The sequence below is a fragment of the Macaca fascicularis genome, chromosome 1, assembly GCF_037993035.2.
Source record: "Macaca fascicularis isolate 582-1 chromosome 1, T2T-MFA8v1.1".
NCBI lineage: Eukaryota > Metazoa > Chordata > Mammalia > Primates > Cercopithecidae > Macaca > Macaca fascicularis.
Genome location: NC_088375.1, coordinates 54,512,206 through 54,538,495, shown reverse-complemented (window position 1 = coordinate 54,538,495; position 26,290 = coordinate 54,512,206). Strand labels below are relative to the sequence as shown.

At 34.4% G+C, this 26,290-nt stretch overlaps 1 protein-coding gene across 2 annotated transcripts; it reads right to left on the bottom strand.

Moving 5' to 3' along the window:
* Positions 1–854: 854 nt before the first annotated feature.
* Positions 855–25,534, bottom strand: CFHR3 (complement factor H related 3). 2 transcript variants are annotated; one of them, XM_045394374.2, is made up of 7 exons: positions 25,404–25,534; positions 20,967–21,161; positions 20,353–20,529; positions 8,141–8,335; positions 7,527–7,703; positions 2,363–2,545; positions 855–1,246 (listed from the first exon to the last, which is right to left on the bottom strand). In XM_045394374.2, exons 1-7 carry the CDS (start codon positions 25,459–25,461, stop codon positions 1,041–1,043), a joined length of 1,191 nt encoding a protein of 396 aa, XP_045250309.2. In that variant the 5' UTR covers positions 25,462–25,534; the 3' UTR covers positions 855–1,040. The 2 variants fall into 2 exon arrangements, with proteins under 2 accessions (XP_045250309.2, XP_073887639.1); XM_074031538.1 differs by lacking the exons at positions 855–1,246; positions 2,363–2,545; positions 7,527–7,703; positions 8,141–8,335 and adding an exon at positions 15,192–16,113.
* Positions 25,535–26,290: the final 756 nt, after the last annotated feature.

Genomic DNA, 26,290 nt, shown 5'->3' with positions numbered 1-26,290 from the left:
TTTCTTGGCAACATTTTTTTCTATAAACATTAATTCAGGGCAAAACTATCATGTTTCTGTGTTTGCAGGTGAGTGCGTGCATGTGAGTGTGTTATAACTGATACTGTATTTGTATTTTTTGTATGTCTATGTTATAGTATTTATATACCCAATTACATTTTCATTCCTCTTTGTGATTAGTTTGCATTACTATGTGTGCTTGATTGACATCTTGTAGAAGTATCTGTATTTCATCAGTTTTGGTGCATTTATGTGTTGATATCACTTTGGTGCATTTATGTATTCATAAATAGTAATTACTTTTATTATTAACATGAGTTAAGACTTGACTTGGTTTTTACATCTTTGTGAAGTGATATAATTTTGAAGTCAGAGACAACAATATGTTTTCCATTTACTGTAAAACAATGAGCCTCAGAAGCTATGGAGAAAGCTTTGAGAGATTTAACAGTGATGGACAGAAATACAGTCTGAAAAAATTGCATCTAATTTCATGCCATAAAAATTTTATGAACTGGACACAACAGTTTGTTTCCCGGCCGGGCGCGGTGGCTCAAGCCTGTAATCCCAGCACTTTGGGAGGCCGAGACGGGCGGATCACGAGGTCAGGAGTTCGAGACCATCCTGGCTAACACGGTGAAACCCCGTCTCTACTAAAAAATACAAAAAACTAGCCGGGCGAGGTGGCGGGCGCCTGTAGTCCCGGCTACTCGGGAGGCTGAGGCAGGAGAATGGCGTAAAAACCCGGGAGGCAGAGCTTGCAGTGAGCTGAGATCCGGCCACTGCACTCCAGCCTGGGCGACACAGCGAGACTCCGTCTCAAAAAAAAAAAAAAAAAAAAAAAAAAAAAACAGTTTGTTTCCCAAGTTTTAATATGGTGCTTTTAAGAAGAGAGCCACCAGTCTCAGATTATAATTACATTTTCACAAATCAACCCCAAAATTTTACTTATGAATAAAAAGAAGTAAAACATTACTTAAAAAATGAAATTGAGAACTGATTTAATACTAAAGGTCTGAATAAAGGTGTGCATTTTATGATCAATATCTTTTAACACAAGTTGGATACTCCAGTTTCCCATCCTGACATGTTGTTCGCAATGCGTGAGAGTTTGGTGAAAGATGATATCCAGATCTACACACAAATTCAACTGGTTCACCTGTTCTTGAATAAAGTTTCTGTTTGGCTGCCCATTTAAATGTTATGTTATATTTTTCCATAATTTCTGGGGATATTACACACGCATCTGGAAATAGAAAACAGTAAACATAAAAACATTAACTATTATGCAAATCTTCATAGACTTTCAGGTTTTCAAGTAGAATGTTATATGATGGTCCAGGAATTATTTCTCAAAACACTATCCAAACTGACTATGTAAAAACATCATATTGATTTAAATAAAGTTAAAATGGTAAACGATGTAAAAAAGAAGTACTATGTTTAATGTACGAGAATTAGAGGTGTATTATCAATGATTCATTACATCAATTGTCATTTTAGGATCCCTGCATTTTAGAACCTATCATTGCTGTTTTTTGTTGATTAAGATATTGGTCAAAGAGTACAAACTTTCAGCTATAATATGAACAAGAACTGGGAATCAAATGTAGAGATCTAGTGATATTTATAGCTAATAATATTGTACTATTTATTTGAAAATTGGTAAGGAAACAGATTTTAAGTGTCCTAACCACAAACACACACACACATACTCACACACCCACCTACACACAATGGTAAGCATAGGTGATGAAGAATGTGCTAATTAATTTGATTGTGGTAATCACTGTATTCCAAATATATCAAAACAGTATATTGTCAAACTGAAAATATTTTTTTGTCAAGTAAATGTTTTAACATAAAATGTAAATATAAAGAGAAAGATTTCCTTTTTTTTTTTTTTTTTTCTTTTTGAGATGGAGTCTTGTTCTGTTGCCCAGGGTGTAGTTCTGTGGACCCAATCTTGGCTCACTGCAAGCTCTGCCTTCTGAGTTCAGGCCATTCTCCTGTGTCAGCCTCCCGACTAGCTGGGACTACAGGCGCCCACCACCATGCAGGGCTATTTTTTTTGTATTTTTAGTAGAGATCGGGTTTCAGTGTGTTAGCCAGTATGGTCTGGATCTCTTGACCTCGTGATCTGCCCGCCTCGGCCTCCCACACTGCAGGATTACAGGCCTGAGCTACCGTCCCTGCCGTAAAGAAAAATTTCTAAAGTTTGCTTTCTAACATAAATATTGGGTAGGCAAGCATTCAGCAGAATGGTTATACAATAATCTGTGATTATTTTGTTACAAACAGCGAAATATCAGACTCATCACACTGATTTTTCCAGGGTCCATGCGAATATTAAAGTACTTACGTAAGCATTTTGGTGGTTCTGACCATTGTCCATTTCTACATGTTACTCGCTTGTTACCCTCAAGTTGATACAAGTTCTGGCATTGATACTCAACTGATGAATCTGGAGCATATAGTGACAACGGGAATGAAGTAGTGTCTCCGTTGTCAATAGGTGGAGGGGGCCCACACTTTCTTGTAGAATCTAAAAAACATCATTTCATCACTTGATTTATTGTGAGAGCAAATCAAAATATAAGTTCAAATAAGGCAAATACAAACACAGCACTTCATATCATATCAACAATTTTGTGATTTCCGGTGAAAGAAATGATTCCTGGAAGAAATTTTACTCCTACAAACTGAAAGTAATATATTTAAGTTATTTTTGCCTTGCGAAGAAACACATAAAACATTAAGAAATATTGCCACTTATAGTAGACCAGAATTAAGAAATGTCTTTTTGAATGAATACATGCTAAACATAGAAAACTATGACAAAGGAAGTTTCTTATTTTGTATTCAACCTTCTTTGGAGTGACACTAAGAGGATACAGGTTTTGAAATTGATGATGGTTTTTAAAAACCCAATAGGAGTTACAAAATTGAAAAATTTGAAAAAAAAATTTTAAAAACATTTGATAGGCTTAATAATACATTGTGAGCTAACAGACAATGTAATCCATAAACTTGAACATAGAGCAATATAAATTACCCACTCTGAAAAAGATTGAAAACAAAAAACTGAACTGAGACATTTAGAAAAATACAACAACAAATAATGCAGATCCATAAAAAGAAGAGAAAGGGTATTAGGTTCGAAAAATGAATAAATAAAATAATGGCTGAAAACTTCCCATTTTGTACATAAGGTATAAACTTACATATTTAAGAAGCTGAGTGAACTCCAAAGAGGATAAACACTTTGGAATTTATACCAAATATACGTTAAAATAAAACTACTTTTAAAAAGAACAAAATATTTTGAAGGCAACTAGACAAAAACTATGCCTTTCCTCTAGGGGATCAACAATTTCAATGACGGTGAGTTTTTCATCCATAACCATGTGGCACAGTTATCAAGTGTTTAAAGAACTGTCATACTAAATTTTATATCCAGTGACATTATCCTTTACAAGTAAAGGGGTAAATATAGACATTCTCAGAAAAAGGGAAACCAAGAGATTCGTCTCCAGTAGACCTATGCTTAAAGATTAACTAAAGGAATTCTTCAAATTAAAATAAAAAGATAAAAGAAAGAGCTTGAGACTTTAGGAGACTGAAAGAATAGAACAATATAATAGATAAAAAGAGGAGTCAGGCCGGGCGCGGTGGCTCAAGCTTGTAATCCCAGCACTTTGGGAGGCCGAGACGGGCGGATCATGAGGTCAGGAGACCGAGACCACCCTGGCTAACACGGTGAAACCCTGTCTCTACTAAAACATACAAACAAAAACTAGCCGGGTACTCGGGAGGCTGAGGCAGGAGAATGGCGTAAACCCGGGAGGCAGAGCTTGCAGTGAGCTGAGATCCGGCCACTGCACTCCAGCCTGGGCGACAGAGCGAGACTCCGTCTCAAAAAAAAAAAACAAAACTAGCCGGGCAAGGTGGCGGGCGCCTGTAGTCCTAGCTACTCCGGAGGCTGAGGCAGGAGAATGGCGTAAACCCGGGAGGCAGAGTTTGCAGTGAGCTGAGATCCGGCCACTGCACTCCAGCCCGGGTGACAGAGCAAGACTCTGTCTCAAAAAAAAAAAAGAGGAGTCAATATAACAGGCTTTTTCCTCATATGTTTTTTCAATTATGTTTGATGTTTGAAGCAAATGAGTTTAATATCGTGCTCAATATATGTATGGAAAATACTAGTGGCATTTGTACTTAAAACGTGGAGAGTAAAATTGTATCTACATAAAGTAAGGTTTCCATATTCCAGTTGAAGATTTAAATGTCAGTACTAGTAGACAGTAATATATTATTATATGTATATAGTATTAGCTAAAGCAACAACTTTTTTTAAAAAAGGTAAAAAGTTATACAAGGGATACAATCAAAAACAATACATATGAATCAAAATTAATCTTTTTTAAAGATTTCCCCACAGGGAATGGAGGAATAGGGTAATAGGGCTGAAAACCAGAGGAAGCAAACAGAAACTAATAAATGACAGAGGTTTAAGTCCTATATATCGACAATTATTTTAAGTGTGAATAGTCCAAGTGCACCAGTTAACAGGCCAAGAAAGGCAGAATGGATATGTGAATAAGACCGAAGTCAAGGGAAATTGGTATTCTGAGATTTATTTGGCAAATGTTTTCTTTACATGATTATTTTAAAGGAAATCACAGCCAGTTTGCACAAACGCAGGACACACTCCAGTATATATCTGCTGTATTCATTTAAGTATATTTAAATTTTTCTGCTTATTTTCACAACATGGTTTGAGGAATTTACATTTTATTAAATTGAGAAGTATTGTGATTCACTGATAATTGACTGTACATTGATAATATAACGTTGATATATCCATCTGAAGATGAAGCTAAGTCTTGTTAATTATATGACCACTACAAAGTAGATAAATAACCTGACTAAAGTACAGAGTCTAGCATGAAGAGCAAAATAGTAACATCATTAGGAATAACTTGAGCCAGACAAACCTGAGACAGAAGAAAGGAAGGAAGGAAGGAGGGAAGGAAAGAAGGAAGGAGTGAGGAAGGGAGAGAAAGAAGGAAGGAAGGAAGAAAGAGAGAAAGAGAAAGAAGGAAAGAAAGAAAGAAAGAAAGAAAGAGAAAGAAAGAAAGGAAGAGAAGGAAAGAGAAAAAAAAGAAAGGTAAAGAAAGAAAGGAATAAAGGAAAAAGAGTGACAGAGAAAAAGAAAGAAAGAGAAGGAAGAGAAGGAAACAGAGAAAAAAAGAAGAAAGAAAAATAAAGAAAGAAAAAAGGAAAAATAAAGGAAGAGAAGAAAAGAGAAAAAAGAGAAAGAGAAAGGGAGAAAAAAAGAAAAAAGAGAAAGAAGAGAAAAGTAGAATAAAGGAAAAAGGAAAGGAAAGGGAAGTAAAAGGGAGAAGGACAGGGAAAGGGGAAGGAAAGGAAAAGAAAGGAAAGGAAAGAAAGGAGAGGAGAGGAGAGGAAAGGAAAAGAGAAAGGAAAGGGGAAAGGAAAGGAGAAAGGAAAAGAGAAAGGAAAGGAGAAAAAATGTAGTTGACTCTTTCAACAGCTGAAAGAAGAAAGAAAGGAAGCAAGGAAACAAGAAAGGAAGGAAAGAAGGAAGGATGGAATGAAGGAAGGAAAGAAAGGAAGGAAGGAAGGAAAGAAGGAAAAAAGTAAGAAAAATAAAAAGGAAATAAGTAGTTGACTCTACAATTAGCTCCAAAACCAAAGCAAGGGGCATAAACCTTGATTGAGTTGGTTGATATCAGCAGAAATTGCACATCTAATCAAAGCTTATTATCAGCCTCAATCTTTAAAAATAGTCTAAAAGTAATGGGATCATCTGACACAGAATGATGAGATACGTAAAAGAGACTGATAAAGAAAAAAGACTGGGGTGAAAGGTCATCATTAGAGTGAAAAGCCATACCCATACTTATTGTAAACCTATATTAATTAAAATTCAGGTGATAGAGGTTGCAGTGAGCCAAGATCCTACCAATGCACTCCAGCCTGGGTGACAGAGTGAAATTCTGTCTTAAAAAAATAAAATAAAATAAAATTCAATAGAGGGTTACTGGAATGCTGATTAAAAAATTGTTTACTAATACTGTAGAACAGAGTATTCAGAATAATAGTCATTGTGTGTGTGTATGCCTGTGTGTGTATACACACACAATGTACAAAATATACAACATAACATATACTGTATGAGAAAGGTACCATAAAAACTGTTAGGGAAATGTTGAGTTTATCGTATTTTATTTAAAAATGAAATATAGCTGTTATCAAGAAAATAAAAAAATATTTTTTAAGTATGAAAAGATAACATATGACATTTTAGAATAAAGAATGGTATAATGGCTCTGTGCTTTTGAAAATGTATTCCTTTAAAAAGAACCGAAAAACATTCATCATGAAAAAAGATTGACAATTATTTAGTAAAATGAGCAACTTATGTTCCTAATGCAGAAAAAAGGAAAGAACAATACTAGCCACAAAAATAATGCATTTGCATTACATATAATTAAAGAGATTTTATATTCAGAATTATTAAGATGATTCCAACTAATAAATACCAAAACTCCCAAAAAGGTAAATCAAAAAACATCAAACTGTATTTCCAAAGATTAGAATCATTAAATAACAATTAAATTGTGAACATATATTGTAAATCCAGTTGGTAGTAAAAGAAATGCAAATTTACACTACAATGCTGTAACATTTTATAGCCACTCAACTTGTAAATATTAAAATGTGACATCACCAATCATTAGAAACATGTAAAAAAGGAAGGAACTGTTGATATAAATGTATATTGGAATAAATACTGTAGGAAAACTTCTAGAGTTGAATATGCACAATATCCCAGAACACTCATTTGTTGTTTTTTTTTTTTTTTTTTTCTTTTTTTTGAGACGGAGTCTGGCTCTGTCGCCCGGGCTGGAGTGCAGTGGCCGGATCTCAGCTCACTGCAAGCTCCGCCCCCCGGGTTTACGCCATTCTCCTGCCTCAGCCTCCCGAGTAGCTGGGACTACAGGCGCCCGCCGCCTCGCCCGGCTAGTTTTTTGTATTTTTTAGTAGAGACGGGGTTTCACCGTGTTCGCCAGGATGGTCTCGATCTCCCGACCTAGTGATCCGCCCGTCTCGGCCTCCCAAAGTGCTGGGATTACAGGCTTGAGCCACCGCGCCCGGCACTCATTTGTAATTAATGTTCTTGGTGCGAGATGACCAACCTCAAATATTTACCCCAGACAGTGATGCTGCTTCGATATGACTTTATTTAACCAACAAGTATTGTGTTCTAACTCTTTTACTGTATTCTTGACTAATACTCATTAATAGGAGCATTTATTTTGCTATGTTCTTATCAAGAAATTTGTATATTCACACAATTAAAAAGTAAAACTAAATAAGTCCGTTGGCAAAACAAGTTGACAAAAACATTTTGCCACATTTAATATGGATGAGTTTGCGAATGTCATCTGTGTTACTTAGAAAGACATGAACATGCTGGGATCTCAGAGCAGTGTACTTACTGACATGGATGCATCTGGGAGGAGGAGACCAGCCATTTTCTGTACATGTAACTGTGGTCTGCTCTTTTGGAAGACCATAGCCAGGATGGCAGGCAACTTCTATAGAGTTACCCTGTACAAACTTTCTTCCATTATTTTCATTATGTCCATTTTCCAAATAAGGAAAATAACATTTTCCTAAGGACCATAACAATGATAAATAAATAAAGTAAATGAGAAGCATAAATTTGTTCAAAATAGTATATTAAAATTATTGTTACCATATTAGAGTGCATAAACATCAAAAAATAATATACAAATAAGTATGAACTAAAATTATTAACAAAAGTTTTCACAAAAAGAAATATCAGCATTGAAGATTACTTATCTGTAGTTTAAATAATTAAAATATGTATAAACTATATAGATATTCTCATAAAGTCTCTATATTTATTTCTCATATGATTTTCAAGAACTCCTCATAATAGAAAAGATCTATTCTCGTCATTTTGCTTGAACAACTCTTTTCTTGGCCCTATTTCTGTTACATAAGACAAGAGTAATCACTTATGTGCTCTCCTCTCTTCGATCTTTGAAAGTTTTATGCATGTATAGCTGTCCAGAGGTTTACTTACTGAGGCATGGTACTGCTGGTGACCACCCATCGTGTGTGCAATGAATGTAATCCCAGTAACTTCCTGAAGGAGTCTCAAAAGATTCATCACAGTAATAGGAGAAATATTTTCCTACAGCTACTGGAAAGTATGGTCGACGCATGCTCTCATAATATAGTCCTCCATGTTTAATGTCAGGAAAATGACAAGGTCTCACTTGCAATAAAAAACAAACAAAAAAGTATACATATTTTTTACTGTAATAACTCATATTAGAGATAAATTTTGATATCACCTTCTCTCAAACATTTTCTTCTGGAATCACAGCAACCATGACTAGTTTCCTGATCCTGACCGCTCATCTTTATAATCTATTTTTCTTTGTATAAATTAATAACCCATCATCTGACCATTTTATTTCTCCTTAAAATCCTTAATGGATCCCAAATCAATTAACAGGACAAGAAGAACCTCATTCCACTTTCTCTAATTCTACTCACGTAGTATGGTCTCTTCAGCAATTCTGGAGGTTTTATCAGCATTAATTTAAACTGAGCTTATCTAACTCTATACCAAGTTATGCTAAAGCTGTCCGTTCAGGGTGTACACATTGGCATTAATTGTTTTTTGGAAAAGAGAAACAAGAAATACGACTCTAACATTAAAAAAAATCAGAAATGTAGCAAATTATCTTCAGAAATAAAACATTTTGTTGAATTTCGTGGCATTTTGTTTGTATTCGATGGCATGCATTCTTACCATAGTGCGAATTCATGTATGGGATGAGATATATTATTAACATAAAAAATATGGGTGCATACACGAATGTTCTATATATATATATATATATATATATATATATATATATATATATATATATACATACACACACACACACATACACACACATACACACACACCCCATAATTTAAATAGGATATAATTTATGTTTCTTCTATAATTCTGGAACAAGTGATAGAAAATAATATTTACAACCTATTTATTGTGAAAACTGAGAATGTAACTAAAGACAAATCTTTAAGTTTGAACCATCATAAATCAGAACTGGAAGGAGGCTAGCGGCACAACAGCTTTAGTGTGCAGACGAGAAGACTAAGTTCAGAGAAGTGACATCTTTGCTTAGTGGGAAGCGTTTGCTAGTTACGTAACTGGCTCCAGAGGCTTGTTGGGTGACGCATGACAGCTTCTCTGACCCAGCCCCTCAAGCATGGATGGACAGTTTTCTGCTGAGTGTCTCCTCCATATTGGAAAATCTAACTTTCCCTGCTCTGTATAACTTCCTGAGATACTCTTATATTTTCCTATGTTTGCAGGATATTTAGTCTGAGGAAGAAAGGGACATATATTAAAGGAAATCATTTTAATATTTCTTTTGCTTTCTTTTTTCTTTTTCTTCTTCTTCTTTTTTTTTTTTTTAACGGTCTTGCTCTGTCGCCAAGGCTAGAGTACTGTGGCACGATCTCGGCTCACTGCAACTTCTGCCTCCCAGGTACAAGTGATTGTCCTGCCTCAGCCTCTTGAGGAGCTGGGATTACAGATGTGTACCACCACACCCGGGTAAGTTTTTGAATTTTCAGCGTTCCATCATGTTGGCCAGGCTGGTCTCCAACTCCTGAGCTCAAGTGATCCACACGCCTTGGCCCCCCAAGTGCTGGGATTAAGGCGTGAGCCCCCGGCTCGGTCAAAAATTACTTTTCTTAGTCAAGGATAATTTCGAACCTGTAGTGAATTTTTCATGGTTTAGTTTGTTTCTAAAAATTGTTTTTCCCACTAAAAGTCACTGGAATTTCATAGAGAAACTATTGGAACTTGGTCCGTAGTAGGAAAAGTCAAGGAAAGCCTGGGACCTTTTGTTATGCCAAAGCTTGATGGGGACACGTGAAATATACACAGAAGCCAGCTTCTTAGTGAGATTTGAAACAAATTTGAGCGTCCCAAAGAAGTACAATGGCAATTGATTGTAATGCATTGGGTACTGAAAATGATCAGTTTAAAAGGGATTTAGAAGCAACCCTGCTCTACAATATGAATTGTCACCCTTGACACTTTGTTTTGGCAACTCTAATAGATGAATGTACAATTTATACAACTCTAAAAGGATATTCAAAATTAAAAATAATGTTCTTGACACCCTATTTTTAAATAAGTGTAAATTACTTATGAGTTGATGGAAGAAATATTGGTCAATACAAATTCAATGAACATTATAATAAGTTACAATTACAAATTTTCTGTCAAGTTTATCTTTCAAATAGTGTGGCTTCCAAAAGAGTTGGCATGTTGATTTTATTGTTCAGAACTGAAACATCAACTACCATTAAAAAAAAAATTCTTAGCATAAGCAACTCACAAAGTATATCATTCATTAATCATATGAAAACTATTTGTTGATTTGAATTACTAGATTCTGAATATAGATGAATACAGATAATATGTAAACACAAAGTATTCAACAAGACAAAAATCAGCAAGGACAATACACCCAAGATATTATTACCAAATTCTGATTCCCTTAAATCTTTAAACTGTTCAATGACATAAGTGAGTAATGTAGCAGTTCTGAGAATAAAGTCCTGCGTCTGATAATTAGATATGGTTATTTAATGAAATTAGAAACTGATAAACCATATAACTGATCAACTTCTCCTCTTGTCCATGAGAACGCCAGATGGTTCAATGTTAAATGTTAACAATTGAAATCCAGATATAGTTGGATCTCAGTTGGTCCAGATACATTTGAGCTGAACTACATTGTCACAAGTCAACCATAAAATGATTTAATACTTGGAACCATAAAATCATTTAATATTTGGAACTATTGGAACTTGGTCTGTAGTAGGAAAAGTCAAGGAAAGCCTGGAACCTTTTGTTATGCCAAAGCTTAATGGGGACACGTGAAATATACACAGAAGCCAGCTTCTTAGTTAGAGTTGAAACAAATTTGAGCGTCCCAAAGAAGTACAATGACAATTGATTGTAATGCATTGGGTATTGAAAATGATCAGTTTAAAAGGGATTTAGAAGCAAGTCCTTAGAGACTTACAAAGAGACTTAGACTCCCATAAAATAATAATGGGAGACTTTAACACCCCACTGTCAACATTAGACAGATCAATGAGACAGAAAGTTAACAAGGATATCCAGGAATTGAACTCAACTCTGTACCAAGCGGATCTAATAGACATCTACAGACTCTCCACCCCAAATCAACACAGTATACATTCTTCTCAGCACCGCATCACACGTATTCCAAAATTGACCACATAGTTGGAAGTAAAGCACTCCTCAGCAAATGTAAAACAACAGAAATTATAACAAACTGTCTCTCAGACCACAGTGTAGTCAAACTAGAACTCACGACTAAGAAACTCAATCAAAACCACTCAACTACATGGAAACTGAACAACCTGATCTTGAATAACTACTGAGTACATAAATAATTGAAGGCAGAAATAAAGATGTTCTTTGAAACCAATGAGAACAAAGATACAACATACCAGAATCTCTGGGACACATTTAAAGCAGCGTGTAGAGCGAAATTTACAACACTAAATGCCCACAAGAGAAAGCAGGAAAGATCTAAAAGTGACACCCTAACATCACAATTAAAAGAACTAGAGAAGCAAGAGCAAACACATTCAAAAGCTAGCAGAAGGCAAGAAATAACTAAGATAAGAGCAGAACAGAAGGAGATAGAGAAACAAAAACACTCCAAAAAATCAATGAATCCAGGAGCTGGTTTTTTGAAAAGATCAACAAAATTGATAGACTGTTAGCAAGACTAATAAAGAAGAAAAGAGAGAAGAAACAAATAGACGCAATAAAAAATGATAAAGGGGATATCACCACTGACCCCACAGAAATACAAACTACCATCAGAGAATACTATAAACACCTCTACGCAAATGAACTAGTAAACTTAGAAAAATGTATAATTTCCTGGACACTTACACTCTCCCAAGACTAAACCAGGAAGAAGTTGAATCCCTGAATAGATCAATAGCAGGCTCTGAAATTGAGGCAATAATTAATAGCCTACCAATCAAAAAAAGTCCAGGACCAGATGGATTCACAGCCGAAGTCTACCAGAGGTACAAGGAGGCCTTGGTACATTCCTTCTGAAACTCTTCCAATCAATAGAAAAAGAGGGAATCCTCCCTAACTCATTTAATGAGGTCAACATCACCCTGATACCACAGCCTGACCGAAATACAACAAAAAAAGAGAATTTTAGACCAATATCCCTAATGAACATTGTTGCAAAAATCCTCAAAAAAATACTGGCAAACCAAATCCAGCAGCACATCAAAAAGCTTATCCACTATTATCAAGTTGGCATCATCCCTGGGAGGCAAGGCTGGTTCAACATACATAAATCAACAAATGCAATCCAGCATATAAACAGAACTAAAGACAAAAACCACATGATTATCTCAATAGATGCAGAAAAGGCCTTTGACAAAATTCAACAGCCCTTCGTGCTAAAAACTCTCAGTAAATTCGGTATTGATGGAACATATCTCAAAATCATAAGAGCTATTTATGACAAACCCACAACCAATATCACACTGAATGAGCAAAAACTGGAAGCATTCCCCTTGAAAACTGGCACAAGACAGGGATGCCCTCTCTCACCACTCCTATTCAACATAGTGTTGGAAGTTCTGGCTAGGGCAATCAGGCAAGAGAAAGAAATCAAGGGTATTCAGTTAGGAAAAGAAGAAGTCAAATTGTCCCTGTTTGCAGATGACATGATTGTATATTTAGAAAACCCCATTGTCTCAGCCCAAAATCTCCTTAAGCTGATAAGCAACTTCAGCAAAGTCTCAAGATACAAAATCAATGTGCAAAAATCACAAGCATTCTTATACACCAGTAACAGACAAACAGAGAGCCAAATCATGAATGAACTCTCATTCACAATAGCTTCAAAGAGAATAAAATACCTAGGAATCCAACTTACAAGGGATGTAAAGGACCTCTTCAAGGAGAACTGCAAACCACTGCTCAGTGAAATAAAAGAGGACACAAACAAATGGAAGAACATACCATGCTCTTGGATAGGAAGAATCAATATCGTGAAAATGGCCATACTGCTCAACGTAATTTACAGATTCAATGCCATTCCCATTCAGCTACCAATGACTTTCTTCACCGAATTGTAAAAAACTGATTTAAAGTTCATATGGAACCAAAAAAGACCCTGCATTGCCAAGACAATCCTAAGCCAAAAGAACAAAGCTGGAGGCATCATGCTACCTGACTTCAAACTATACTACAAGGCTACAGTAACCAAAACAGCATGGTACTGGTACCAAAACAGAGATATAGACCAATGGAACAGAACAGAGTCCTCAGAAATAATACCACACGTCTGCAGCCATCTGTTCTTTGACAAACCTGACAAAAACAAGAAATGGGGAAAGGATTCCTCATTTAATAAACAGTTCTGGGAAAATTGGCTAGCCATAAGTAGAAAGCTGAAACTGGATCCTTTCCTTACTCCTTATACGAAAATTAATTCAAAATGGATTAGAAACTTAAATGTTAGACCTAATACCATAAAAACCCTAGAAGAAAACCTAGGTAATACCATTCAGGACATAGGCATGGGCAAGGAATTCATGTCTAAAACACCAAAAGCAATGGCAACAAAAGCCAAAATTGACAAATGGAATCTTATTAAACTAAAGAGCTTCTGCACAGGAAAAGAAACTACCATCAGAGTGAACAGGCAACCTACAGAATGGGAGAAAATTTTTGCAATCTACTCATCTGACAAAGGGCTAATATCCAGAACCTATAAAGAAGTCAATCAAATTTACAAGAAAAAAACAAACAACCCCATCAAAAAGTGGGCAAAGAATATGAACAGCCACTTCTCAAAAGAAGGCATTCATACAGCCACCAGACACATGAAAAAATGCTCATCACCACTCGCCATCAGAGAAATGTAAATCAAAACCACAATGAGATGCCATCTCACACCAGTTAGAATGGCAATCATTAAAAAATCCGGAAACAACAGGTGCTGGAGAGGATGTGGAGAAATAGGAACACTTTTACACTGTTGGTGGGATTGTAAACTAGTTCAACCACTGTGGAAAACAGTGTGGTGATTCCTCAAGGATGTAGAACTAGAAATACCATTTGACCCAGCCATCCCATTACTGGGGATATACCCCAAGGATTATAAATCATGCTGCTATAAAGACACAGGCACACGTATGTTTATTGTGGCACTATTCACAATAGCAAAGACTTGGAATCAACCCAAATGTCCATCAGTGACAGACTGGATTAACAAAATGTGGCACATATACACCATGGAATGATATGCAGCCATGAAAAAGGATGAATTAGTGTCCTTTGTAGGGACATGGATGCAGCTGGAAACCATCATTCTCAGCAAACTATCGCAAGGACAGAAAACCAGGTACCACATGTTCTCACTCATAGGTGGGAACTGAACAATGAGATCACTTGGACACAGGAATGGGAACATCACACACTGGGCCCTATTGTGGGGAGTGGGGAGGGGAGAGGGATAGCATTAGGAGACATACCTAATGTAAATGACAAGTTAATGGGTGCAGCACACCAACATGACACATGTGTACATATGTAACAAACCTGCAGGTTGTGCACACGTACCCTAGAACTTAAAGTATAATTTTAAAAAAATGAACATAAAACAATAATTATTATGCAAATATGCAAATTGTCACAGACTTTCAAGTTTTCAAGTAGAATGTTAAAGGATGGTTCAGGAATTATTTCTCAAAACACTATCCAAACAGACTATGTAAAAACATCAGATTTATTTAAATAATGTTAAAATGGCAAAGGATGTAAAAATGAGGTATTATGTTTAATGTATGAAAATTACAGGTGTATTATCAATGATTCATTACATAAACTGCCATTTTAGGATCCCTGCATTTTAGAACTTATCATTGCTGCTTTTTTTGATTAAGATATTGGTCAAAGAGTACAAACTTTCAGCTATAATATGTAAGAACTTGGAATCAAACATAGAGATCAAGCGATGTTTATAGCTAATAATACTGTATTTATTTTAAAATTGGTAAGAAAGATATTAAATGTCCTCACCACCTTTACACACACAGATACTCCCACACCCACCTACACACAATGGTAACCATAGGTGATGAAGAATGTGCTAATTAATTTGATTGTGGTAATCATTGTATTATAAATATATCAATACAGCATATTATCAAACATGAAAATATATTATTTTTATTTGTCAACTAAATGTTTTAAAATGAAATGTAAATATAAAGAGAAAATTTTCCTTTCTTTTTTTTTTTTTTTCTTTTTGAGATGGAGTCTCACTCTGCTGCCCAGGCTGGAGTGCAGTGGCAAGATCTTGGCTTACTGCAAGCTGAGCCACCTGGGTTCACGCCATTCTCCTATCTCAGACTCCTGACTAGCTGGGACTACAGGCACCCACCACCACACCCGGATCTCTTTTTTGTATTTGTACTAGAGACAGGGTTTCACCATGTTAGCCAGGATGGTCTGGATCTCCTGATCTCGTGATCTGCCCGCCTCAGCCTCCCAAACTGCTGGGATTACAGGCCTGAGCCACCGTCCCTGCCATAAAGAAAAATTTCTAAAGTTTGCTTTCTAACATAAATATTGGGTAGGCAAGCATTCAGCAGAATGGTTATACAATAATCTGTGATTATTTTGTTACAAACAGCGAAATATCAGACTCATCACACTGATTTTTCCAGGGTCCATGCGAATATTAAAGTACTTATGTAAGCATTTTGGTGGTTCTGACCATTGTCCATTTCTACATGTTACTCGCTTGTTACCCTCAAGTTGATACAAGTTCTGGCATTGATACTCAACTGATGAATCTGGAGCATATAGTGACAACGGGAATGAAGTAGTGTCTCCGTTGTCAATAGGTGGAGGGGGCCCACACTTTCTTGTAGAATCTAAAAAACATCATTTCATCACTTGATTTATTGTGAGAGCAAATCAAAATACAAATTCAAATAAGGCAAATACCAATACAGCACTTTTTATAATATCAACAATTTTGTCATTTTTGGCAAAAGAAAAGCGTCCTGGGAGAAATTTTACTTCTACAAAATGAAGGTAATATATTTAGGTTCTTTTCGCCTTGCTGAAGGAACACAAAAAACATTAACAAATATTGCTGCTTATAGTAGTCCAGGATTAAGCAATGTCTTTCCGAATGAATACATGCTAAACATAGAAAACCATGACAAAGAAAGTTACTTTTTTTATATTCAGCATTCTTTGGAGTAACACTAAGAAGTCACAGGTTTTGAAATTGATGATGATTTTTAAAAATCCAATGGGAATTATAAAATGGAAAAGTTTGACAAATTTTTTTTAAAAACATTGGAAAGGTGTAATAACACATTGTGAGCTGACAGACAATGAAATCTATGAACCTGAACATAGAGCAATATAAATTACCCATTCTGAAAAAGACTGAAAACAAAAAACTGAACTGAGACATTTAGAAAAATACAAAAACAACAAATAATGCAGATCCAGAAAAAGAAGAGAAAGGGTATTGTGCTGGAAAAATGAATAAATAAAATAATGGCTGAAAATTTCCCAGTTTGGACATAAGGTATAAACTTACATATTTAAGAAGCTGAGTGAGCTCCAAAGAGGGTAAACACATTGGAATTTATGCCAATATACATTAAAATAAAACTACTTTAAAAAAAGAACAAAATATCTTGTAAATAACCAGACAAAGACTATGCCTTTCCTCTATGGGATCAACAATTCCAGTGACGGTGAGTTTTTCACCTATAACCATGTGGCACAGTTTTCAAGTGTTTAAATAACAGTCAACTACAAATTTTATATCCAGTGACATTATCCTTTACAAGTAAAGGTAAAAATATAGACATTCTCAGAGAAAGGGAAACGAAGAGGGTTTGTCTCTAATAAATCTATGCTTAAAGATTAATTAAAGGAATTCCTCAAATTAAAATAAAAAGATAAAAGAAAGAGCTTGAGATTTTAAGAGACTGAAAGAATAGAATAATATAATGGATAAAAAGAGGAGTCAATATAACAGGCTATCTTTTTCCTCATAAGTTTGTTCAATCATGTTTTATGTGAAGCAAAATGAGTTTAATATTGTGCTCAATGTATGTAGAAAAAATACTAGTGGCATTTATACTTAAAACGTGGAGAGTATAAATGGATCTACATGAAAGTAAGGTTTCCATATTCCAGTTGTAGATTTAAATGTCAGTACCAGTAGACAGTAATATATTATTACATGTATATAGTATTAGCTATAGCAACAACTTTTTAAAAGAAGGAGAAAACTATACAAAGAGATACAATCGTAAACAATACATATGAATCAAAATTAATCTTTTTAAAAACTTTTTCCACAGGGAATGGAGGAAAAGGGTAATAAGACTGAAAACCAGAGGTAACAAACAGAAACTATATATCAATAATATTTTAAGTGTAAATGGTCCAAGTCCACCAGTTATCAGGCCAAGGAAGGCAGAATGGATATGTAAACAAGACCTAAGTCAAGAGAAATTGGTATTCTGTGATTTATTTGGCAAATGTTTTCTTTACATGATTATTTTAAAGGAAATCACAGCCAGTTTGCACTCATGCAGGACACACTCCAATATGTATCTGCTGTATTCTCTCAATTATATTTAAATTTTTCTGCTTATTTTCACAACATGGTTTGAATAATTTAGATTTTATTAAATTGAAAAGTGCTTGATTCATTGATAATTGACTGTGCACTGATAACATAATGTTGATATCTCAATCTGAAGATGAAGCTAATACTCATTAATTATATGACCACATAAAGCAGCTAAATAACCTGACTAAAGTACAGGGTCTAGCATGAAGAGTAAGATAGTAACATTATTAATAATAACTTGAGCCCGACAAACTTGGGATGGAAGGAAGGAAGGAGGGATGGAAGGATGGAGAGAAAGAAGGAAGGAAGGAAAGAAAGAAGGAAAAGAAAGGAAGATGAAAGAAAGGAAGGAAGAAAGAAAGAGAAAGAAAGGAAGGAAGAGAAAGAAAGGACAAGAAAAAAGAAAATGGAAGGAAGAGAAAGAAAGGAAGAAAGGAAAAAGAATAAAAGATAAAAAGAAATAGAAAGAGAAGCAAGAATAGGAAAGAAAGAGAAAGGAAGAAAGAGAAAGAAAAAAGAAAAGGAAGAAAGAGAAAGAAAGAAGAAAAAAGAGAAAATAAGAGAAACAAAGGAAGACAGAAAAAAGAATGAAAGAGAAAAAGAAATAGAAAGAGAAGCAAGAAAAGGAAAGAGAGAAATAAAGAAAGAGGGAGAAAGAAAAAAGAAAAGGAAGAAAGAAAGAAAGAACAAGAAAAAAGAAAGAGAAAGGAAGAGAAAGAAAGGAAAAAGAATGAAGAAGGAAAAGAAATAGAAAGAGAAGCAAGAAAAGGAAAGATAGAGAAAGAAAAAAGAGAAAGAAATAATGGAAGAAAAAAGAAAAGGAAGAAAAAGAAGAAAGGAAAGAGAAAGCAAGAGAAAGAAAAAGAAAGAAAGAAAGAAAGAAAAGAAAGAAAGAGAAAGAAAGAAAAGAAAAGAAAGGAAAAGAAAAGAAAGAGAAAACAAGTAGTTGACTCTACAAACAACTCCAAAACCAAAGCAAGGGGTATCAATCTTGATTGAGTTGGTTGATATCAGCAGAAACTATACATCTAATCAAGGCTTCTTATTAGCCTCAAGTAATCTATGAAGAAAAAAATGGAAAGAAAGTAATGGGATCATCTGACACTGAATGATGAGACACAGAAAAGAGGCTGATGAAGAAAAAAGATTTGGATGAAAGGTCATGATTAGGGTGAAAAGTCATATCCATACTTACTGCAAACCTATATTAATTAAAATTTGGGAGTTGGAGGTTACAGTGAGCCATGATTGCACCAATGCACTCAAGCATGGATGACAGAGCGAGATTCTGTCTAAAATAAAATAAAATAAAATGAAATAGAATAGAATAGAATAAAATAAAATAAATTCAATAGAGGGTTACTGGAATGCTGGTTAAAAAAATTGTTTACTAATACTGCAGAATAGACTATTCAGAATAAGAGTCACTGTGTGTGTGTACGCCTGTGTGTGTATACACACACAATGTACAAAATATACAGCATAACACATACTGTATGAGAAAGGTATCATAAAAATTGTTAGGGAAATGTTGAGTTTACCATATTTTATTTTAAAATGAAATATAGCTGTTATCAAGAATAAAATAAACAAAAAAATTTTTTAAATATGAAAAGATAACATACAACATTTTAGAATAAAGAATAGTGTAATGACTCTGTGTTTTTGGAAAAGTATTCCTTTAAAAAGAACCAAAAAGCATTCATCATGAAACAAGATTGACAATTATTTAGTAAAATGAGCAACTTATGTTCACAATGCAGAAAAAAAAGGGAAAGAACAATACTAGCCACAAACAGAAAGCATTTGCATCACGTATGATTAAAAGAGATTTTATATGCAGAATTATTATGATTCCAACTAATAAATTCCCAAACTCCCAAAAAGGTAAATCAAAAAGACATCAAACTGCATTTCCAAAGATTAGAATCATTAAATACCAATTAAATTGTGAACATATATTGTAAATCAGTTGGTAGTAAATGAAAATATACACTGCAGTGTTGTAACATTTTATAGTCATTCAACTTGTAAATATTAAAATGTGACATCACCAATCATTAGTAACATGTAAAAAAAGAAGGAACTGTTGATATAAATGTATATCAGAATAAATACTGTAGGAAACCTTCTAGAGTCGAATATGCACAATATCCCAGAATACCCATTTGTACTTAATGTTCTTGGTGCGAGATGACCAACCTCGAGTATTGACCCCAGACACTGATGCCGCTTCGATGTGACTTTATTTAGCCAACAAGTATTGTGCTCTAACTCTTTTACTGTATTCTTGACTAATGTCCATTAGTAGGAGCATTTATTTTGCTATGTTCTTATCAAGAAATTTGTATATTCACACAATTAAAAAAGTAAAACTAAATAGGTCCATTGGCAAAACAAGTTGACAAAAACATTCTGCAACAGTTAATATGGATGAGTCTGAGAATGTCATCCATGTTACTTAGAAAGACATGAACATGCTGGGATCTCAGAGCAGTGTACTTACTGACATGGATGCATCTGGGAGGAGGAGACCAGCCATTCTCCGTACAGTTAACTGTGGTCTGCTCATTTCGAAGACCATAGCCAGGATGGCAGGCAACTTCTATAGAGTTACCCTGTACAAACTTTCTTCCATTATTTTCATTATGTCCATTTTCCAAATAAGGAAAATAACATTTTCCTAAGGACCATAACAATGATAAATAAATAAAGTAAATGAGAAGCATAAATTTGTTCAAAATAGTATATTAAAATTATTGTTACCATATTAGAGTGCATAAACATCAAAAAATAATATACAAATAAGTATGAACTAAAATTATTAACAAAAGTTTTCACAAAAAGAAATATCAGCATTGAAGATTACTTATCTGTAGTTTAAATAATTAAAATATGTATAAACTATATAGATATTCTCATAAAGTCTCTATATTTATTTCTCATATGATTTTCAAGAACTCCTCATAATAGAAAAGATCTATTCTCGTCATTTTGCTTGAACAACTCTTTTCTTGGCCCTATTTCTGTTACATAAGACAAGAGTAATCACTTATGTGCTCTCCTTTCTTTAATCTTTGAAAGTTTTATGCATGTATAGCTGTCCAGAGGTTTACTTACTGAGGCATGGTACTGCTGGTGACCACCCATCGTGTGTGCAATGAATGTAATCCCAGTAACTTCCTGAAGGAGTCTCAAAAGATTCATCACAGTAATAGGAGAAATATTTTCCTACAGCTACTGGAAAGTATGGTCGACGCATGCTCTCATAATACAGACCTCCATGTTTAATGTCGGGAAAATGACAAGGTCTCACTTGCAATAAAAAACAAACAAAAAAGTATACATATTTTTTACTGTAATAACTCATATTAGAGATAAATTTTGATATCACCTTCTCTCAAACATTTTCTTCTGGAATCACAGCAACCATGACTAGTTTCCTGATCCTGACCGCTCATCTTTATAATCTATTTTCCTTCGTATAAATTAATAACCCATCATCTGACCATTTTATTTCTCCTTAAAATCCTTAATGGATCCCAAATCAATTAACAGGACAAGAAGAACCTCATTCCACTTTCTCTAATTCTACTCACGTAGTATGGTCTCTTCAGCAATTCTGGAGGTTTTATCAGCATTAATTTAAACTGAGCTTATCTAACTCTATACCAAGTTATGCTAAAGCTGTCCGTTCAGGGTGTACACATTGGCATTAATTGTTTTTTGGAAAAGAGAAACAAGAAATACGACTCTAACATTAAAAAAAATCAGAAATGTAGCAAATTATCTTCAGAAATAAAACATTTTGTTGAATTTCGTGGCATTTTGTTTGTATTCGATGGCATGCATTCTTACCATAGTGCGAATTCATGTATGGGATGAGATATATTATTAACATAAAAAATATAGGTGCATACACGAATGTTTAAAAATATATATATATATTTATACTTACACCATAATTTAAATAGCATATAATTTATGTTTCTTTTATAATTCTGGAACAAGTGATAGAAAATAATATTTACAACCTATTTATTGTGAAAACTGAGAATGTAACTAAAGACAAATCTTTAAGTTTGAACCATCATAAATCAGAACTGGAAGGAGGCTAGCGGCACAACAGCTTTAGTGTGCAGACGAGAAGACTAAGTTCAGAGAAGTGACATCTTTACTTAGTGGGAAGCGTTTGCTAGTTACGTAACTGGCTCCAGAGGCTTGTTGGGTGACGCATGACAGCTTCTCTGACCCAGCCCCTCAAGCATGGATGCACAGTTTTCTGCTGAGTGTCTCCTCCATATTGGAAAATCTAACTTTCCCTGCTCTGTATAACTTCCTGAGATACTCTTATATTTTCTTATGTTTGCAGGATATTTAGTCTGAGGAAGAAAGGGACATATATTAAAGGAAATCATTTTAATTTTTCTTTTGCTTTCTTTTTTCTTTTTCTTCTTCTTCTTCTTCTTTTTTTTTTTTTTTAACGGTCTTGCTCTTTCGCCAAGGCTAGAGTACTGTGGCATGATCTCGGCTCACTGCAGCTTCTACCTCCCAGGTACAAGTGATTCTCCTGCCTCAGCCTTTTGAGGAGCTGGGAATACAGGTGTGTGCCACCACACCCGGCTAAGTTTTGACTTTTCAGTAGAGACAGCGTTCCATCATGTTGGTCAGGTTGGTCTCCAACTCCTGGCCTCAAGTGATCCGCGCACCTTGGCCCCGCAAAGTGTTGGGATTAAGGCGTGAGCCCCCGGCTCAGTCAAAAACTATTTCTCTTAGTCAACGATAATTTCGAACCTGTAGTGAGTTTTTCATAGTTTAGGTTTGTTTCTAAAAATCGTTTTTCCCACTAAAAGCCACTTGAATTTCATAGAAAAACTAAAGGAACTTGGTCCATAGTAGGAAAAGTCAAGGAAAGCCTGGGACCTTTTGTTATGCCAAAGCTTAATGGGAGCACGTGAAATATACACAGAAGCCAGCTTCTTAGTGAGATTTGAAACAAATTTGAGCGTCCCGAAGAAGTACAATGACGATTGTAATGCATTGGGTACTGAAAATGATCAGTTTAAAAGGGATTTAGAAGCAACCCTGCTCTACATTACGAATTGTCACCCTTGACACTTTGTTATGGCAACTCTAGTAGATGAATGTACAATTTAAACAACTCTAAAAGGATATTATAAATTAAAAATAATGTTCTTGACACCCTATTTTTAAATAAGTGTGAATAACTTATGAGTTGATGGAAGAAATATTGGTCAATACAAATTCAATGAACGTTATAATAAGTTACAATTACAAATTTTCTGTCAAGTTTATCTTTCAAATAGTGTGGCTACCAAAAGAATTGGCGTGCTGATTTTATTGTTCAGAACTGAAATATCAACTACCATTAAAAAAAATTCTTAGCATAAGCAACTCACAAAGTATATCATTCATTAATCATATGAAAAATATCTGTTGATTTGATTAACTAGATTCTGATTATAGATGAATACAGATAATATGTAAACATAAAGTGTTCAACAAGACAAAAATCAGCAAGGACAATACACCCAAGATATTATTACCAAATTCTGATGAATACGCTCTAAAATCTGTGTTGGGGGTGTGTGTGTGTGTGTATATATATATATATCCTTGAGTAAAAAGTAGAAAGTTATTTTAATTATTAATATTGTTTTAATAAATTGTGTAAATACCATTCTATTCATCCGCTAGAGCTACCATAATAAAGTACACAGATTTCATAGAAATTTATTTTCTCACAGTTCTGGAGGCTACTAGTTTGAGATATAGCTGTCAACGGGGTTGAATTCTTCTGAGACCTCTTCCTTTGTCTTGTAAATGGTTGTATTCTCTCTATGCCTGCTTGATCTTTCTCTATATGGTGTGTCCTTATTTTCTCTTCTTATATAGACACCAGTTATATTGGAGTAGGGCCCACCTGAATCATTGACCTTTAACTTAGTTACCTCTTTAAGCACTCCTTCTCCAAATGCACTCACATTCTCAGGTATTGAGAGTTTGGACTTTAACAAATGAATTTTGGAGGGATGCAGTTGAGCCAATGCTACTGAATACATAAAGATATTTCTCTCTACCCAACACGTTATTCCACTAAATGAGTTACTTTCTCCTTTGAGAAATACAGGTGAGACCCAAAGTTACAAGACAGTTTGCTCTAGTTTACTCTTACAAAGAGTTCATTGGAGGAAACAAGTTTTCAACTGGAGTATCAGATAAGAAAGAGTTTGTCATCATTCTTTTCTATAGTGCTTTTAAGAAAGTAAGTAAGAAAGTATAGCGCATATGCTTCTCTAATTCCAGTCATTTCAAACTAGTGCTATTTTTCTCCTTTGCATTCTACTTTAATCTATTTAATCTTTATTTGAAAAAATATACCTGTAACAGTTCAGTTAAAAAAGGAAATAACCGGAGTAATTCCTTTTTTTTTTTCCATTTTGGCATAGATCAAGTTTGTTTTGCACAACAAATAAAACTAGCAAATCATATGATAGTTAATATCATAAAACTAAAAACTCTTTCCCTAGAATCAAATAAGGTGGCATAGCTTTGACAGGAGAGGATGAGGGAAAAGATTCTCTCATAAATTGATAATGGGATTTCCAGTATTACCCACTGTTACATTTGTTGAAATATTATAAAATCTTGAATAATAACAAAGTTTGTATTCTTCATTAATAGCCACACACCATTGATTGGTCACGATTTTTGACCCATATGGTTCAGCTGCTAATGTTATGATATAGTTCTTTAACATGGAAAGCCTGCATTCAAAAAGATAGTTAATATAGAAAATATATGACTATCAAGGAGAAAAGAAATCAGTGAACAATGACATAAAGCTCTGAAAAGTATTTTCTGTGTATTTACTTATTGAACATTTGCTAGTGGACTCAGAAAAGCCAATCAAAACATACTGTCATTCCAATGTAAGTTTATAATCTACTTTTTATGTCATTCCGATATAAGTTTATATTCAACATATATATATGTTGCTAATTTTGTTGAAACGGTAGGTTGATGATAATGTTAATTAGTTTTAGCAGCTTTCTTAAGATATAATAGAAATACATTAAACTGCATAATTTAAAATGTATTATTTGATTTTTAATATATAAATGTATGAAAATCACCATATGTAAGATTATGAAAATATCAATCACTCCCAATGTTCCCCTTGTACTATGGATAAGAAAATTCTGAACGTCTTAAGTTTAGAATCTGTCTAATGACATGTTTCCTAATAACGTTTCATGAGTACATTCTCATATCTCCTTAATCAATATTAAATGCCTTTTACACTGCAGAACTTAGAAAACAAATAAAATATTATTCATTTTTTCTTTAAGTTAAAATGAGATAATTTTTTATAACATTAGTTTCTGTTATACTCCCACAAAATATGCCACTTCCACTAGCATAGTGAATTAATCCTCTTTGATTCATTAAAAAACAGATAGATATACAAAGCTAGATATTACCTGAAGTTACATTTAAGAGGGAAGCTGAGTGTTTAGATCGCTTTTAACTTACCTTGTCCATTAGCACAGGAAACCCACAAGGTGAGAATGACATTGATTAGTAACAACATGTTAGATATTCTCAGTAATATGTATTCATACAAAGGTCTTGATTGCACTATTTGGGGTTTGAAATCTTTCCTTGCTAGTTACCAAGTGTGATTCTGAATTTAAGTGCACTACCACAAAGCTAGGCCTTTAAGGTCACTTAGTAAATATCAAAGTTCAGAGAGTTTTGCAAAATCCTTCAATAATTCCAGTTAGTGGTTTCACAATCATCTGTGGAATTGATTTCCTGATGTGTAGCTTATCAGTTGATGTGTACAATTTTATTTAGGGACAGTAATGGACTGAATCCAAAAGTAATATAAAATATTAATTTATTTTATTTCTTATTTTTTGAGTAAAGAGAGTATTAATAAAGGGAACGAAAGGCTTCTGCAACTGTTGGAAGAACTGAGGGAACTAAGGTCAAAAATGCTATTTCCGGAAAATTCTGATATTCAAGAATCTTAGTGATGCCCTCACTAATTATCCATGGTGCTGCAGTGGATGTTTCTCAGGAAAACTTCCAGAATCAAGAAAAGCTATTGTTGGTGATCTCAGCTGCTATGAGCAGCTGCTACCAGATAATACTTTGTCTTTCTCTTCTTCCAAATCTTCTTTAAGTACATCTCATGGGGGAATCTAAGGTAGAAGCAAGCTATGGAGAAAGGAACTTCGGAAACTATAGTTTCAAACTTATGGTACGCAATGCAGAAGAAAATGAAAATAGGAACTGGGTTGATGTCACATTGAAAATAAACATCTGGCACACTAATCTCTTTCTGAAAATCCTGCTGTTGAGTTTGGCAAGCTGTTTTTTTTTTTTTTTTTTTTCCTCACAAATGGTCAAAATAC

What these genes read in the sequence shown, in the direction of transcription:
- CFHR3 (XM_045394374.2), bottom strand. Translation starts at nt 25,461, where the DNA reads ATGTTGTTACTAATCAATGTCATTCTCACCTTGTGGGTTTCCTGTGCT. An exon ending in TTCCTGTGCTAATGGACAAG is followed by an intron (nt 21,162 to 25,403) that starts GTAAGTTAAAAG and finishes TTTTATTGCAAG; the next exon opens with TGAGACCTTGTCATTTTCCC. An exon ending in ACCAGCAGTACCATGCCTCA is followed by an intron (nt 20,530 to 20,966) that starts GTAAGTAAACCT and finishes TATGGTCCTTAG; the next exon opens with GAAAATGTTATTTTCCTTAT.